Below are 18,791 nucleotides of genomic sequence, written 5' to 3'. Positions count from 1 at the left end.
TCTCGGTCTCGATTTCCTTAACTTACAGAAAGGGGGGAGGTGGAGATGGGGTGTGTAAGAGATGATCTTCCCAGATCTAACATCCTACAAAATCCCACCGTACAATGCTGATTGCTATCACCTCTGAACTTGATGTATACTGTGTGTTCAATAGCATTGCCTGAAAGAAATATAAAGTGAGTCATATATTTATATCATTTTAAGCATTCTAGCAACCCCACAAAAAAGTAGAAACAGCTGAAATTAATTTTAATAGATTTTATTTAACCCAACATACCCAAAATACTATCATTTCAACATGCAATCAATATAAAAATTATTGAGTTTCCACTTTTATAGTCCTATATCTTCAAAATCCAGTGAGTATTTTACATTCACAGAACAGCTCAATTTGTACCAACCACATTTCAAGTGCTCAAAATCCACCTGTGGCTACCATGTTGGACAGCACAGGTCTAAGTGTAACAAGGAAGCCCTCCCTTCATTTCTGACCTCATTAAAGTCAGACCTGAAGACTGATATGAATACCAGCCTCCATTCTTAGAAAATATCAAAGTTATCAGAGCAGTTCTGGTTCTGAGTTCCTTGACTGACTAGGAAGGTAGCTGGGGCTGGTTGCCAGACAATATGGCAGAGTTCAAGACGAACATCACACAGAGAACCTAGAGGCCTAGAAGCTGAATATGGAAGAACTTCAGGGGACAGACAGAAAAAGGAGTTGGGTATAGTCAGGTCTTTTTACTCAGACTTTTCACAATACAAAATATACCAAAAGCACATGGACCTTTTGTCCTGACAGCTATAGCAATTCATTAATTTAAACACCTCTGATAGCTTCATATTTTCTAGGTGCTTGGCTAGGCCCAGAAGTCCCTATGAAATAATAACTAACAGATGAGGACAGTGAGGCTGAGAAAGGATAGGTCACTTTCCAACAGTCACATACGTCGTAGAGCAGGGATCCAAACTGATTCTTAAACCCTGCAACAAGCCACATTCCCCAGCATCAAAGAGCTCACAGTTACTGGAGGTAACAAAGGACTTTGCAATTATAAGGCTATGGGGTCACTAACATAAAAAGGTGAAAGTAGACATCAGGAGAGGATTCCCAAAAGTAACCCTTGAGTAAGTCTGGAAATTTGAGGAGCTAACCAGGCAAAAAGTGGGAGCTGGGCCTTCCAAAAGGAACAGCAGGTGCTAAAGATACAGCAGTGTGAAGGAACATGAAATGTTCAGAAAACCATGACTGGCTGGGCCGAGGGCAGCGTGTGTAAGCAACAGAGGCCCCACATAAAAGTGGAGGGATTAGCCGAAACCAGTGCCTAAGGGGCCTTAAATTCCATGAAGAATTTAAGAAGAAATGCCATGTGAGGCATGCAAAGTCATTAAAGAGTTTTTTCTAGGGTAGAGAAAGGGACCAGATTTTCATTTTGAGAAATCATTCCAACAGATCTCAAGGCTTACCTGTCTCTTTTCCTCTTCTCAGGGTTCTTAACTCTACTTAAAAGTCCGTATGTATGGTGGCTCAGTAGGTTAAAGCCTCTGCTTTCGGCTCAGGTCATGATCCCAGGGTCCTGGGATCGAGCATTGGCATCTCTGCTCAGCAGGGAGCCTGCTTCCTCCTCTCTCTCTGTCTGCCTCTCTGCCTACTGTGATCTCTGTCTGTCAAATAAATAAATAAATCTTTAAAAAAAAAAAAAAGTCCGTATGTAAAAATACAGATTTGTTTCCTACAGAGGTGGACTACGCCCTAGGGATTCACCTCCCAAAGGCGTTTGGGTTTTATTTTTCCCACCCGCTTTACTAAAGACAAACTGTTGACTTGAAACTACTAAGCATCTCCTCTATTCCTGGCATCAACACCGCCTGAAGACCCAGCAGGGGGCAGTTTGCTTGGCCTTCAGCCTCAAAAAGGCTAGCCCCTGCTGGAATCCTTTTACAATTCCGACAGCATAGTAGTGTTTTACATTTATTTGCACAGAAACTTGTAAGATTCTTGTGGCTGGTGACAGAAAACGCTGAAACATTTCAAATACCCAAACGCTATGGCCCCAATGTGTCCTCCTCCTCCTAACAATGAATTGTTCATTGCCTTCAAAACCTGTGTCTCCCCTCTGGCCAACTCCCTCCATACATCCCTTCCAGCTCACCTGATTACCCAGTTCCATTTTCAGCTCATCAGCCTCTAAGGCTGACCTACTTTTCAAGGCCACACAAGCAGAAAAATTTGCACATTATACAAAGAATAGACTATAACTAGAACAACAGGACACAGAAAGCAGGGAGAGGAACCAGCAACGGTATATACCAAGGGAGTAGGCAGAACCTGGTTAGGCAGCCATCAAACAAAGTATAAAAATACCATTGCAGAGCAGGGAGAGGAACTAAAAGGAAGAAAGAGAACACAGGAATACTGAGTGTGTAATAGAGCAGGACTTGGCCACTGACAACCTGGAAAATTGAGCTGAAGCCCAAGAAGCACCAAACAAGATCACTTTACCCAGTGAGAAGAGCGGAGCAGCCTTACTTTGCTTTCAACAGTTACCTGGGTGGTTCTGAAAGCCACGTCCTGGTATGAAAAGAGAGGACCCAAGCAGCTTCAAGCCTACTGCGAAACCACAGGAATGGTATATTGATAAATAACTTCTCTATGCTCCTCTCCACAGATCTGGTGGAGAAGAGCAGAGAAGAGAAATAAGTGGCCCTCTCAGATCTTCACTCTGCCTAACTAAGGGCCTGACCTGTGAGACAATTTTCAGAGGTTAAGTTTTCCACACAAGTGAAAGGCCAAGGGTCATTCCATCAGAGTTTTCTGAACTTCCAGCTTCATTACACTCTGACCTAAAAAACCAATCCCTTGCTTTTACCAAGAAGATGGAATATTTCATGGATATACTCTCCTTTCCCAAACCCCTCCTTTAGAAGGGGCCTTTGGTATAAGGGAGTATTATCCCAGAGGATTCGTGCTCCCTGGCCCTACTTTGTTCCCACATTACCTACCAACACCAGCCAAACTAGGGTGCAAAGGGGAGAAAACTCGGGCAGCAAAACATAGTTCACCAGACTGGATCAACTCTTTCTAGAATTGGGGCTGGCCCCACCCCTGTGGGGCCACAGCCAGTAATAGGAGGGCCACCATGGATGAGTTACTCTGCTTCTGTCATGGCAGACCTGGGGAGTATAGAGGTTGAGTGGAATGGGAAAAGTCACTCAATCGTGGATAGGAAGCCGGTAGAGAGAAAACATGGCCTCTTGGATCCGATGGAAGAGCTGAGCCAGCTTGTAGAGGCAGGGCAAAGAAGAAGGAGAAGCTGCAGGAAGAAGGAAGATTGTTGTCAGTATACCTGCCTTTACTCCCCTCTTCTTCCCCTCAGCCTCAAGTCCCATCCCTTGGAAATGGAAGTACGGGTTATTTTTTTAAAGCATATGTTGAAGCTTAATGTTATTTGCTCTTCCTTCCCTTCCCAACAATAAAGAAAACCTTCACTTTCTCTAGGATATATTCTCTGGGATATATTTTCTTCACTTGGATTACAGTGACCTTAAGTTTGCTAAGAATAAGAAAACATATATTTTAGCCTAGCTTTCTGATACATACACAAACTGATAATGGTGGCTGCCTCTGGGAAGATAAATTTGAGAAGAGACTTCACTACATTCTTTTTCATACCTTCTCAACCTGCAGTCAAGTGACAGTATTTCGTATTTTTATCCTAAGTTAATTATATTAAAAATAAAGTACAATCTACCTCTTTAGAATTAGGGCTGAGTTGATTGGTTAGTTTTTCCTTATTACCGATTTTTTAACTGATTTTTTTTCTTTCTTAAAAAGAAAAATGTTATTTTTAAGGAAAATTACCGACAGTCTACTCTTTTTATATCCTTCCTTCAGAGTTCTAGTTGCTGCCGAATCACGGGCTACAGAACCACCACTGCAATGAGTTAAATCTGCCACTGGGGGTCAGCAGCTCCAGGCCAGAGCATGGTTAGGCTCCAAGCAGCTGGGCAAGCCGCATACTCAAATTACCCTTTGCTGTTCCCACTCAGAAGAGCAGGATTTACAAGAACCACTGGAAAAAAAAAAAAAAAAAAAAAAAAATCTAAATTTTTATCAAGTCTCTGTGGAACAAAGTAGAAGTCTGCAAGTGGACAGGAATGAACACAAACTATCCTTAGCTTTCCTGAGAACTACAAGTGACGCTTTCCTTAAGCAAACAGCTATTCAGAGAAAATTTCTGCTCAGTGTTCAGCAAAGTGAAAAGGACAACTCTGAGCTATGCAAAAAAAAAGCTCACTAAATAAGAGGAAGGGGAATGGGGAAAATGGGGAAGACCTAAAGATTAAATCAAGAACTGGCAGGTTTTGTTTTTGTTTTGTTTTAAAGATTTATTTATTTGAGAGAAGGAGAACATGTATGCACATATGCTCGCAAGTGAGCTCCATGTGGGGCTGGATCCTACAACTCTGAGATCATGACCTGAGCTGAAACCGAGAGTCTGATGCTTGACCAACTGAGCCACCTAGGCGTCCCAAGAACTGGCAGTTTTAAAAATAGACAAATTATTTGTGTGACCGTGGGCTAGTTACTTTTTTCTCTAGTTCTTGGGTTTCTTGATCAAAAAAAGAATGAAAGAAAGGAGGAAGGGACTAGAATAAGTGTTTCCAGTTTTTCCTGCAGTTTTCAAAGTTATATAATTCTATTCTAAGTCTAAATTCATGAGAAGAGTAAAGATTAGATTGTAACTCACATAGAGTAACACACAAACATAAAAATCTAAAAGGGTGAGCTCTTAATCTTTGGTCCAGCACTTAATTTCGAGGAATTAATTCTCAGGAAATAACAAGGGTTGTTCCCAAATAGCACTTAGGGAACTCATGTCTACTTCATAGCTCTGCAGAAAACGGAGTAAGAAATAATCAAAATGGTCAACAATAGGGGGTTATTAATCAATCACAGAAGTTTCTGCAGATTGGAATATTATTTAGCCACCTAAAGCCATGTTTTAAAAGATATTTATAACATGGGACACCTGGGTGGCTCAGTGGTTGGGCCGCTGCCTTCGGCTCAGGTCATGATCCTTTGGTCCTGGGATCGAGTCCCGCATTAGGCTCCTTGACAAGCAAGGAGCCTGCTTCCTCCTCTCTCTCTCTGCCTGCCTCTCTGCCTGCTTGTGTATACTCTCTCTCTCTGACAAATAAACAAAATCTTAAAAAAAAAAAAAAAAGATATTTATAACATGCAAAATTGCATCTGTATCCATATAGAAAAAGACTGAAAGTATAACTATTACAATAACAAACTTCATAGGTGATTTCTGTTTTCTTCTTTATGCTTTTCTCTATTTTCTACATTTTCTAAAATGTACATGTATTTCAATTATGATTTACCACAATTTTTTTTTAGGTATTATGATGAGGAAAAAGAATTTTTTTTTTAATTTTCACATTCTAGTCAGAGTTCACCCTCCCGATAAAGTAGATGACAATGACTCAAAGTCAGTGTTCAAGGGTCAACGGAATAGAGTGAATTTCCTCCAGACTGCTCTCATGGACTCCAGGGCTATTCTCTTCCGGGCGGGCTGAGCTGGCTCTTGCTGGCGTCCAACAGTCCCTTCTTATGGAAGAGACTCAGGGAGAAGTGGACAGGAGATGCCTCCATCCCCAGGAGGGCTCTCACAGGCCCAGCCCCTATTCAACAGCCCCTTCCCCAGGAAGGGCAGGAAAGACGACAGGCTTCATTACTCACCTGGATCAAACCTTACCACCAAGAGGCAGAGGATCAAGGCAGCCAAGAGGCTCTTTTTGAAGGGCATGGAGAAGAAGTGGCTCACTGCAGAATCCCAAAGCCGGCGAAGCAACATCATTAGTGACAGGAACTTGTGGGAGAAGGAGCCTGGTCAGGGAGATAGCGCATACCTGCAGGTAACTCCACGAGAAACAGCTTCCCCCACTCTGAGCTTTGAGCAAGATTATGAAAGCTGACAAAAGGTAACAACACTAGTTCACTCCTGTAGTTCATTAAGTGGTTCTAAAAAAGATTCCAAAAGCTCCAAAAATATTTTAAGGACAGACTACATCACTAGAATGTCATCTCCTTAGGAGATAGTTTTAAGAGACAGCATCTACTCAGCTAGGTAAACCTGGCATATCTGGTGTATTTTTTAAATATTATTTTATAGCATTCTTTATATTTTGGCCTAAGATATGTACTGAGAGTTACAAAGAGCAGTAGTTCTTGATTATCACATTAATGCAGGAAACAGAGAGGCACTTAATATATATAGTGAAGAATTCAAAACTCAGGTTGTAAATATGAACATCACCAACTAAAATACAAGTGGTGCCAAGTCCTGACAGAACACTCTGAACTTGCCATCAAACCCTTTCCCCATCCTTTCCTCCCTAGGAGATGGAGGGGCAGAGGGCTTTGGTAGCCACAGGAAATTCCTGAAGCCAATAACCTGTTTTCAAAGAAAGGATTCTACATCAGCAGGTTCATGCTCTGTAGCACACAAAGAAAAGACACTTTGGAGAACAGGATTATAGTTAAAGAACTTTCATTTAAAAAAAAAAAAAAAGGATCAACCTGGGTTGCTCAGGAGCCACCTGGGTGGCTCAGTTGGTTAAGCGGCTGCCCTTGGCTCAGGTTATGATCCCAGGGTCCTGGGACTGAGTCCCACATCGGGCTCCCAGTTCAGCAGGGAGCCTGGTTCTCCCTCTGCCTGCTCCTCTCCCTGCTTGTGCTCACTCATTCTTTCTCTCTCTCTCACACAAATTAAAAAAAAAAAAAAAAAATATCAGGCCTATTCTGTACACACCAAGAGAAAAATCAAAGAACAGTGGCTAAAAACTACCAAGAAAAAAAACTTAAATTTCAGGAAGAACTTCTCTACAGAACTGCCCATACATGGAATGAGATGCTACTGGAGATAGTAAATTTTCTATCCTTGCATAGACTATAGGATCACTTGAGGAAAAGAGGATGGAAAAAATTCAAAGACCAGAGGAAGGGTCTGAAGTAGAGGACCTTTAAAATCCTTTACAACAAAATAACCCCCACACCCACCCCTATGTAGGCATCCCATGTAGGATAAAAGTCAGGTGTATGATGTTGGGTTTAAAATGGTTTCCCTAAAAAGCCATTGTGTGAAACTGCATTCCAATAGGCAGAGATGGGCTGCCCCTTAAAGGGCAACATCAATCACTGAAGAACATACCCAGGAGATCTAGGAAGTAAAGGCAGACAGGAGGCTGGGTGGTGGGGCCCAAGCTGAAGATAAGTAATTTTTATCTAAGTCAAGTTACCAAGTTATTGTGTCAGCTTTTTTTTTTTTTTTTTTTTTTTTGCTATCCCCCAGCATACCTCAGCTGTGTTTGGGCCAGCCTTTAAAGAAGGAATAACATCCCACTCAGACCAGCATGATAGAGACAAGAGATCTAGTGACAGGACCTGAAGGAGAAGTTGGCTTTCAAAGAAACCAGAATTATGGTTCTGAGATTCAGCCACACCTCCCAGAGATTCTCCTTCCACCGCCAACTACAGAGGGTCAGGGCTTCGCTTTTTTTTTTTTTTTTTTTAAAGATTTTATTTATTTATTTGACAGAGATATCATGAGTAGGCAGAGAGGCAGGCAGAGAGAGAGAGAGAGAGGAGGAAGCAGGCTCCTGCTGAGCAGAGAGCCTGATGCGGGACTCGATCCCAGGACCCCGAGATCATGACCTGAGCCGAAGGCAGCGGCTTAACCCACTGAGCCACCCAGGCGCCCAGGTCTTCGCTTTTTAAACCAATCAACAGGTTTCCTATTCTGTGATTTGGGAATTACTCATACAAATAATTGCTCCCAAGCTCCCAGGAATGTCATGATAATCCCGAAGTAGAAGGGAGAGCCCACAACTCCACTTGACAGAGGCCACCAAAGAATAATGTCCTACCTTCCTGGTTTAGCTTCTGGGCCTCCTCAGTGCCCGAGTGTTGGTGTTTCTGCTGTTGCCTTGCCTTACTAATGGCCTGGAGTAAGTCCAGCCGCTCTTCCTCACTGAAGGCTGCACAACCCACTACTAGCTCCTCAGCCTCCGACAAGCAGCCCAGAGGCAGCAGCACTCGGTACAGGTGAAGTTCTGCCAAAGCTCTGTATTCTGGAAGGCCCTGATTGTCAAGGTCTTGCAGCCAGGCACTGACCACTTCCAGCACAGCTCCAGGCTCTTGCATTTTGCTGTATAAAAGAACACTGCAAACCCAAATAATCCAATTTCAAAAAAGAAACAGTCAGTGCTCCATGGTCGGTTTACCTCTCATTAGTACCACCCTCTCCCATCCAATCCTTCCCCTGTGTCCTCCGGGCCTTCCCTATGGGATACTAATATTGATAAGAATTAGGAATTCTTGGGAAGTAGCAAGAAGCTCTGTCAGCTAGGACTCCACTTCTATCATCCCACTTCACATCTCCTATTCCCACTGTCCCCCCCTCCTCTTTTCCTCTACCCAACTCCTAAATTCTCTCTTCCTCATCCTTTATAGCTAGGTTTTGAGGTTTAAAAAAAAAAATTTTTTTTTAATTAAAAAAATTTTAAAAACCAGGGAAAGAGTTAGATATAGAGGGAAAGGGTAGGGAAGGGGTAAAGAGAAGATACTGGGCACTGATTCAAAAAAGGACATGAAAATCCTCTTGTTTCTGAACTGACCCAGTGAATCAGAACAAGGACTTACCATAGTTCCAGGACTTTGGGAGGTAGCTTTTCAGGGACCTGGTAATACTGAAGAACCCAGGACAGGACTTCCTGCCACCGATTCATTTCTGCCAGGGCCTGGATCCCCACAACACACAGGGAGCATTTCACCTCCAAGGAACTGTCAGCAGAAAAACCAATTCAGGTTTAGAAGTGATTCCCCTCCAGGGGTGCCTGGGTGGCTCAGTCAGTTAACAGGTGACTCTTGGTTTCTGCTCAGGTCATGATCTTGGGGTTGTGGGATCAAGCCCTGCACCGGGCTCCATGCTTCGGCTCAGTGTAGACTCTGCTGGAGATTTTTTCCTCTCCCTCTGCCACTCCCCCTGCTCTCACACACTCTCAAAGGAAGAAAGATGGATGGTTCCCCTGTTTCCATTCCCACCACCACCCTGGGACCATTCCCCCCATACAGTTCCCAATTCAGTAGCCATCACCTCTATCCTCCCCATTAGTATTTAAGTGGAGCTCAAATTACAACTGGTCTTACTAGCCCCAACAGAGAGAAAACTGCCCTTTCCCCCAGGAGTTCAAAGTTCCTATAAATCTGGAGACAACTCAACTGCTGCCTATCACACATCTTTGTACCCAGGTGAAATGCAGCACAGGTGTGTGGGTGGAAAGAGCTGGAGCTAAGAGTTTGCTTCAGTGAAGAAGTGGGGATTGAGCAAGGTTTCTGCCTGAGTGTAGGTATAGGAACTTCACAACTGGCCTATTAGCACCACCAAGTGAGGTACCTCCAGGAACCCCAAATCACAGCCTCTAGCATTTACTGCCACAAGCCCTACTCAACCCCCTAAAACACAGCCAGGGCTCCCTAGTTCATCCTTCTCTGGGGTCAGCTTTGACTATTCAACCCACCTCCCTAAAGTGTAGCCATAATCAACATTACTATCCACAAAGAAATGATTCCCTCAACTTCCCGAAGAGGCTAACAGCATTAGAAAGAGCAATGCAGGACCAAGGTTTTCATCAGATTGATACTTTAATCCAGTCCTTCAACAGTCCCAGAACACTACTCCTGCTCTGAACTCCATTTCCATTCATCAACCAAGATCAGAAGTGAACAACCTGGGAGAGAAGACTGTACCTAGGAGAGGACTTCCACCACCTGCTTACTGATCCTGCTTACCAAAATAATTAGGGTTAGAATGTCTTAATAGACATTCTATCTTCCCATCATGCCACTCTACACCGGAATAGGGAGAAAAGAATTGGCTATGGGTTTTCACTAAGCTGTTACCCGACTTGACAGCTTCCTCCTCATTGGCAGTGCCTCAGCTTCCTCCTCTGTAGAATGGGCACACCAGCTTATCAGAGACGGCTCCTTATGAGCAATGTGGGAATGACAGAACTCCCCAAATCTTGAGTCCGTCCCCAAGATCACCCGGAAATGAACGGAGCCCAGCACGTACGTGCCCGCATCATCTTTGGCCAAGCTCCGCCAGGCGCGTTCGCAGGTCTGCAGTGCCGCCCGGAAGTCCAGGTGCACCACCAAGAGGTCTGCAGCCTCCTCTAGCAGAACCACGGCTGTCGACGGAGGCGGGGCGACGCGTACAGGCTCGCTGCTCCTGAGAGGCGCCCCGAGACCCTTAAGGGGGGCTGCAGGGGTCGAGGAGTCACTCTTCATAGCCAGCCTGGGCTTAGGGCCTGTTTCTCCAGACATCAGAGTGGCAGCCTCTCCGGGGTCTCCGGGATATCCCGCGTCGGCCCGGGAGAAGAGGGACAGTCCTCAAACGCTTGCCCACAGCCCTTCCCGAAGCCGAGTCCTGGGGAAGGAAAAGTTAGTAGACATGTCTAAGGCAAAGGCTGTTAGCCGGGCAGATGCTCCAGCTCAAGACACTGAACACAGGGAACCAATTCACACCTCAGATTTGCAGAATAGCTACATCCCTGGAATACCTGCCTCTATCTTCTCTGGCCCCACGACATGTACTGATACCAACTTAGCCCCGGGGAGGGCCGTTCCAGGTTCTTTTTCATGAATCTAGCCGCTCACTGCAGGCGCGGGACAAGGTAACCAACATGCTTCCGGCTCTCGCAGCCCCCTGCAGACTCATGGCGTCCCGATGGCGCGGAGGACTCTGGAAGTTGTAGTTCTCTGGCTCTTGGCTCAGTCGCCTTCTTGAGGTAGATGGAGGAATTTCGGACTACAACCCCCAGCATACCACGCCACAGAAACTGTCTCTGTCCCCGGAGAAAACAAACTTGGCACCAAAGCTTTTGGAAATAACAAAGCAGAGGCTGTGTTGTGAGATGGGGAGGTCCTCTCACGAACCAGTTCCAGCAAAGGCAGAGGAAATTTCAGTAACGGAGGTGAAGTTATGAGCAGGCTTCTAAAAGCACTTAAAGGAAACTTCAGAGCTGGATACTTTTCCTTCTATATTCCGCTTTCCCAGGCATAGTCACATTTGTGCAGCGCTTTACGGGGCCTAGCTCTACGCTAAGCGCTTTTTGTGCTATCTCATTTAATCCTTCCCTCAACCCTGGGAGATAACAACTGTTATCACCATTTAGCAGGTGAGGACATTGGAGCTTATTTAAGCAATTTGCTGAAGGTCCCACAACAAGAGGTGGCAAAAACTAAGTCAACAAGGCTATTTTTGCTCAAAGCCCTGTATTTAACCATTATTCTGTTCTGCAGGACAGGGCTAGTCTATGCTTTCTATTCAGAGAATGTATAAATCATTGCCCAAGCAAGTTACATAAGCTCATTGAGCCTCCTTGCTTCGTATAAATACATAAGCTCATTGAGCCTCATTGCTTCGTAAAATAGAGATATTGTGAAAACAAACCCACACAGTGTGTAATGCAATGTATAATAGAGTGCTAGAACAGATCAGGTATTCAATAAATTAGAGAGCTACAATAATTATTATTTGATAAATTTACACAGATACATAAATTACATTTAGTATTATACTATGTGCTTCACCCAGACGCTGCTGAATTTATACTAGGTTCTCTCAGCTTTAGCTTCTCCTCAGTTCCCTACCTTTTGAACTCCTCACAAAGCTTCTCTAGGATTGTTTACTCCTCTGGTGATTAGAAAGGCCTGGCACAGGGTAAATGGTGGTTAGTACCACATATCCTCTTCCCTTGTCACTAGATAGAGACACACCCATCTGCTGGGCTTTCAGCTCTCTGCAGAAAGTCCTCATGGAAAGCTGAGGCAGAAACATGAAATCCATCAAACTCTGAGGAAGGAGAAGTATGGACCCTGTAACCGTATAAGGTGATGAAGTCAGGACTTCACTTACTCTGTAAATACTTTTTTTTTTTTTTTAAGATTTTGTTTATTTATTTGACAGAGATCAAAAGTAGGCAGAGAGAGAGGGAAGCAGGCTCCCTGCTGAGCAGAAAGCCCGATGCAGAACTCCATCACAGGACCCTGAGATCATGACCTGAGCCGAAGGTCCCAGTGAGCCACGAAGGTGCCCCTTTGTAAATACTTTTTGAACACCTACTCAGTGCTAGGCCCTATTCTAAGTACTGCAGATCCCACAGTGAACAAAAAGAGACAAAAATAACCGCTTTTGTGGAGTTTGTGTCATAGTGAAAGAAAACAAAAATTTTTTTAATTTCCTTTTTTTATATATATATTTTATTTATTTATTTGACAGAGATCACAAGTAGGCAAAGAGGCAGGCAGAAAGAGGAAGGAGCAGGCTCCCTGCTGAGCAGAGAGCCTGATGCGGGGCTTGGTCCCAGGACCCTGAGATCATGACCTGAGCTGAAGGCAGAGATTTAACTCACTGAGCCCCAAGAAAACAACATTTTTAAAAAGCAAGTGAAATACAAACAATAGTATGTCAGATGATAATAAATGCTGAGGAGAAATAAAGAGGAGAGATTGGGAATGGCAGCAGTGGAGAGGTAGAGTTGGTCTCTACATTTAACTTTGTCTTCTAACAGGAAATCCAGGGTTGCCAGCAGAACAAAGAGAAATGTGGACCTTCTGCTCAGGACCAGGCTCTGTCAGCACGATCACTACTCATTTTGGAGCACTGCCCTTAGGACCAACATATCTTCAGGGTTGCTTGTGAGAAGCTCCACCCTACATCTCTCTTCCTTGCCTGCCAGTATTCATTCCCACACAGAAAACTCCAGATGAAAACAGAGATCCCTGGAAAGTGTGCTTCAGTCTGAGAATCAAGTTACCAACATATTTTATCAGCTCTAACTCAGATTTTATTATTATTGCACTGCAAATAAAAGCCCTGTTCTCAGAACCAGGCAGGAGTAGAGGTCCTGCCGGAACAATCAGGAAAGCAGCAGGAGAATCAGAAAACAGACCAGAGCAGGACTAGGCAGGTTGAGACTGGTGCAACCATGCCACATCATTTCCGGAAGCACCACCTCGGATTACTGCCTCGAAAGGACTCCATTAAATTCTAACAAGGAGGGCGCCTGGGTGGCTCAGTGGGTTAGGCCGCTGCCTTCGGCTCAGGTCATAATCTCAGGGTCCTGGGATCAAGGCTCGCTTCGGGCTCTCTGCTCGGCAGGGAGCCTGCTTCCCTCTCTCTCTCTCTCTGCCTGCCTCTCCATCTACTTGTGATTTCTCTCTGTCAAATAAATAAATAAAATCTTTAAAAAAAAAAAAAAAAAATCTAACAAGGAGTTTCTTGCTATTTCTAAGTGGTCCCAGGAGATGGCAGCACAGCCTTAAAAGAAGCAGACCTGCCAGAACCAAACTTGCCTATTTAGAGGTATGGCTGCCATAAGGAGGTCAAGATTCGGGGGAGGGGAGATTGCTAAAAATCACGTAAAAATATAATTGTGTTCTGTTTCTGTGTTTCACCCAGTTTTTGACTAAACAGGACTTCAATGGTCTGTATGTAACCATTTAACCTTTAGCATTGTTAAGCCCACAAATTGACACTTCAACCATCATTGTGACATTGCACTGTCTCCCCTGTCTGAATGTACTCAGAATTTCTCAGGCTAAGACACAACAATCCTAAACACAAGCAAGTTCATTCTACCTGAGCGAGAGTGAACGGACATTATATATATCGAACCAGTCTTTCTGACTCAGAGCTCACATCACAATCTTTGAAAGCACCTATCCTCCCCTGGGGATAAATCAAGAACCAGAAAAAAGGCCTGATCTGTAAGACCAGATCTAAGGTCTGGTCCATGCTAATATTTGTATTATCGGAATAGTTTCTTTGGAGGAAAATAGAGTAAATGAGATGAAGAATCCGCATATGAGCCATCCTCTGAGCCCGACCCAAGCTCTGGAACTTGGTGTTCCTCCTTCTGCTGGGCGGGAGCACAGTCTATCAATGCATTGCCTTAATCTGAGAATGCGGATTTGCTCTGCCTGCTTTGAGCGGATGATGAGTTGGTATTTTTGTAGCTGAAAGAACTCTAGACTAGAAGATGAACTACCCCAGTTAAAATACTGGTTCCTTTGGTGACCATACCAGTCACCAGGCCTCTAGAAAGTCACTGAAACCCTGTGGGCCTCAGCTTTCTCATCTGAGGACATGGGTAACAGCACCTGCCACATAGGATGTTTGTGAGGGTCAGAAGAGACCATGCGACAATGGCCTATTGAGCTCTCTAAATCTCTGAAACAGTTCAGGCTGATATAAGGCCAGCTGGTATAATATATCAGGGAGTGAGTAAGGAGAAGAAAGGATCTCATTCCACCTCAAAGTTCTGCAATCTTACTTTCTGATCTAGAATTTGACTTGACTCTTTCTTACACAGGGGAGTAGTGTTCATCCTGGCCTGCCCTCTTCAAGCTGATTCTACGTTCTATGACAATAGACAGCATCCATAGCTGACCCTTCTAACACATCTCTTTCAGCCAGGGACATTGATGATAAAGCTCCTGTGGAATAGAATCATACCTAATGTGGACCTTTGACCAGACCCACACCAGAGAGATAAATATTAGCAGGGTGGAGATAATGTTTTTCCAGGATGGCCAAGTGTGCTCCCTCACTCCAGACCTTCATTGGCATCTTTATGGCTCTTATTTATTTATTTATTTATTTTTAATTTATTTATTTGACAGAGAGAGAGAGATCACAAGTAGGCAGAGAGGTAGGCAGAGAAGCAGGCTCCTGGCTGAGCAGAGAGCCCAACGCGGCGCTCAGTCCCGGGACCCTGGGATCATGACCTGTGCCAAAGGCAGAGGCTTTAATCCACTGAGCCACCCAGGCGCCCCTATGGCTCTTTTTAAAGCCTGGACTTGGTATTCAGGGCAGAACTCAATGCTTCATATTTGCTCCTGTCCATACAGATAGAGCAGAATTCTTACTTTGCTTCTGTGTCTAAGAAGTAATGATCATAATTATTCTCTTTGGTACTTTATAAAAATAAGACAGTCAATTTATATAGTATAGTATAAACTATGTACTAGGTGCTATTCTGAGTCTTTTACACTTAAACTTGTTACAATCATCAACAACCCTATAATATAAGTCTTAGTGTCATCCCTATTTTGTAGAAGAAACCAAAGCACAGAGAGGTTAAGTGACTTGTCGAAGGTCACACAGAAGCGCAAAGAAGGGCTGGGACTTAAATCCAAGCAGTTTAGCTCTAGAGTCTTTCTTCTTAACTGATGCATAATACTGACCCTATGAAATATTTTCACTTATTTTATTTGAATTTAACAACCAACCTGTGAACAAGGTGACAGATATATTATTATTATAATTCCTATTTATAGATAGGAAACTAAAGCTCAGAAACCACCCAAGCTCAAACATTTGGTCTCAGTGGCAAAGCTGACATGGTTACTGGAGATTTCTAACAAGATCCCATGCCCAGAACCTTCTTCAAAGAGCCACCAGAGCTCCTCTTCATCACTTGAAGGTGACTAGGGGAGTCACTCTGTGGAGACCTGTTGTCCACCATTTCTCACCCACTACGGGAGTCAGAAGATTAACTCAGAGAAATCCGAGGAGATCTTCATGATGACAGACCAAACCTGAAAAATGAAACAAGTAATGGCTGCTCACTAGAAATAAGTCAGCCTTGGCTCTCTGATGGAAGAGTGGAAAAATGTTATCTCCTCCCTGAAAACTTTCCTGATCACACCTAATGCAATCTAATCACCACTTCTTCAAACTCCCAATTGTGCTTTGCTTTTTTATGCTGTTCTTCTTGTCCTTCCCAATTTCCAGGTCTTCTTATAGATTTTTTTGTCATTCCCATATTCAGCTGTGCCCCTCCTTAGGGCAGACACAGAGTCTCACTCATCTCAGGATCCTTGCATGGTTTAGCAATAGGCATAAAGCAGTAAGCACACAATGTTCAGGAAGGACCCCACCTCTCCTGAGCTGCTCTGCATCATTTGGTCTTAACATTGTCTGGTCAGCACTGTGTGAAAAGGTTGGACGCTGAGGAGATATTAACCCCACAAAAAAGAGAGACACCTAAAGGTGACTCCAGGTACCAATAGCCCTGGCCTGGCTTCTTGCCCATGGGAATTTGCAATGTTCCTTCCTGTGGTCTCTTCTTACTTTGTAGGAAATAGTCAAATAACCTCAGTCACCTTGAGTGATAAAATTTTAGAGTTGTAAGGAGGCTTATCATACTACATATGGCCAAGGAAACTGAGGCCAGAGGAGGTTAAGCAATAGACTGGTATTACACAGCCAAAGAAGGCAGCATTCCTTGCCCTATCAATGCGCCCCAGAAAGGACCTCACCTTTGCTTAAAAGTGTTTTCCTCACTAGCACAGAAATGCCTGCCATTAATCATACTTTGGGGTAATCTATGGCATCCTGGTCACTGTTAATGTGCAGATACTAGCTGGGAAGAGCAGCACATGGAGCTATTGCCAGCCATTGACCCCCACCACCCCAGGGCTCTCTTCCCTCCCCTCCGTGGAGAACAGCAATGGTTCTCAAAACCTGTAGTTTCTACCCCTAGCAGGCCTTCCGGGGAAAACGGGATGGAAGGGTTCTCAACAGTTTTAATCAAGAAGAAATTTTACACTTACCATGCTTACTTGTTAATAGGTTTTATTTAGTAGACATTCCAAAACACTGTATTGATGGAGGGGCAATTAAAAGCGACCATTTGTACAAAAAAAGGTTGAGAACCATGAGAGAATATTTATGTCCCAAGTGATTTCCTGAAATTATCTCTGAAGTACAATTTTGAGTCAACAAACCCAAATACCTTAAATTATTTGAGGAATGGCAGAGAAGGGAGAAATGTTGGGAAGGTTTCCAGAAATCTTAATTTTAACTTCATCCAGGTGAAGGCTGTAACAAAGGAAGGGTATGGTAAGAATCTCAAAGAAGCTGTGATTTAAAAAATAAATAAATAAATAAAACAAGTAGTGAGCATCTGGGAATGCATATAATTGTCAAATCACTATTTGAGTACAGCAAGTAAAACAAATATTTGCCCAATACTGTTCCACCTGTCCAGGGCCTAAAACCAATAATGTAACAAATATAAAATAAGTAAAAGGAATTGCAGTTTGCCTTTGCATTTGTTTTAATTATTATCCTCAGACAATGATCTCAAGAGCCTCTTGGTATCCCCACCCCTAGCCCAGTGCCATGGTCTATAAATGCTCTGACCCATGCAGCCATTGTTTCTGGAGCGGAGTAAGAATAACACTGGAAAGAACATTAAAAAGTTACTAAAGTGAGGAAAACAGACATCTGACCATATTTTTTAACCAAGAGCAAGTCAGTTTATTTCAAAAATTAAGGACAACTCAGAGAAGCTCCAGTCTGTTGTCATAAAGACCTCTCCCTCTGCAAATCGGTATGCTCAGTGGGAGGGGAAAATACCCTTCCTGGGATTCACTGAAGTTCAGCTCTGGGCTGTGTCCTTCACACGGAGTCCATGTGAATGCCACCCTCTGGGGTTGTGTGGTTTTATGACCTACGTGTCCTATCATGGCAGTCCTGCTTGCTCCTGGCTCCACATTAACGTGGGCTTCAATGCTGAAATCTGAAAACGTTCAGTTCTTTCTGCAGACAGTTGTTCAGACAACAGGGAAGAACTGCCCATCCCCCTAGCTCCACTCTTTTGTCCTCACTGGGGTTGGGCTGCATGACACACAAGCCACGTCCAAGCTTGTGTGGACTTGACTGTAGGAAGTTTTCTGGAAAGATTATCATGAATGGTAAGGCATTCTGTCACTATCCCTTTTATTTCACGGCTCGCTGGGAAGGTTGTTCCTTTGAGTCTGGTCTAAAACATAGCGGGACAGTGGGAGCGGATTCTGAGTAGGCTCACCACACCCTTCCTCCTATCAGTCTTGACAAAGGGTGATTACGTGAGCCGCTTGAAAGAGGAGGTGAGTTCCTAGTCCTACCTGACAGCCAGGTCTAAAGGACCAGAAAGAATAGAGGGAGAAAAACAGGAATCACATGTTACCATAGCAAATTAGGAGACTCATGTGTACACAGGCTATGACTGAAACTACCGTGTGATTACAGCCCAGGAAATAAACAGAAGTGAAAGGTCACCTCTTCCTCTCCTTTCAGGGATATCTTAGAGGGATTCCCTTCCCCTCCAACTCCTTTTCACAGGCATTTGTCTTTACCATGTTCACACACTTCTCCTTATTGCCAGAACTTCCATTTTCCCTGCGTAAGAAATCATTCTCTGGGGTAAAAGGACCATAGAATAGATGCTGCTAAAGTTTTATAGCCTGAGATCTGCCTGTTTGATATCTGCTCTTCTTTTGTCTTTTAACTGTTTTTGTTAAAATTACACCTATCCAGGGTGAAAAAATCCAAACAAGACAGAAAAGTATAAGAGAATAAGGACCATTGGAAATCTCATTACCCATAAATGACAACTTTGAACATTTTGATGAACATCCTTCCAAAAATACACATCATTATCCATAATTACACTGCCCTGCCGCCCAACTTACTCATTCCCAGTATGTGAGAGGAGTTCTTTTTATTTTCCAGTGGAATATTGCTATTACCTACTAAGTAAAACAAGAAACAAATAATCCTGCTGTGACTAGTAACAATTCACAAGTTTATAGTTCTTTGTAGCTAAAAACACTTGTACATACTTACTCCTGAATCATCCTGAAGCTGGAAGGAAAACTCTGGGGAGTCCAT

At 43.7% G+C, this 18,791-nt stretch overlaps 1 protein-coding gene across 6 annotated transcripts; it reads right to left on the bottom strand.

Annotated features, from left to right (window-relative positions):
* Window positions 1-243: 243 nt before the first annotated feature.
* PEX26 (peroxisomal biogenesis factor 26) lies at window positions 244-10,953 on the bottom strand. 6 transcript variants are annotated; one of them, XM_082738206.1, is made up of 6 exons: window positions 10,627-10,953; window positions 10,140-10,493; window positions 8,708-8,848; window positions 7,933-8,228; window positions 5,747-5,893; window positions 244-3,311 (listed from the first exon to the last, which is right to left on the bottom strand). In XM_082738206.1, exons 2-6 carry the CDS (start codon window positions 10,388-10,390, stop codon window positions 3,211-3,213), a joined length of 936 nt encoding a protein of 311 aa, XP_082594332.1. In that variant the 5' UTR covers window positions 10,391-10,493; window positions 10,627-10,953; the 3' UTR covers window positions 244-3,210. The 6 variants fall into 6 exon arrangements, with proteins under 6 accessions (XP_082594332.1, XP_082594331.1, XP_082594333.1 ...); XM_082738205.1 differs by having other exon boundaries at window positions 10,592-10,805; XM_082738207.1 differs by having other exon boundaries at window positions 10,631-10,805.
* Window positions 10,954-18,791: the final 7,838 nt, after the last annotated feature.

Source organism: Mustela nivalis (assembly GCF_964662115.1).
Source record: "Mustela nivalis genome assembly, chromosome: 7".
NCBI classification, from domain to species: domain Eukaryota; kingdom Metazoa; phylum Chordata; class Mammalia; order Carnivora; family Mustelidae; genus Mustela; species Mustela nivalis.
Note: the sequence above shows the minus strand (reverse complement) of the source record. Positions and strands in the feature narration are given on the sequence as shown.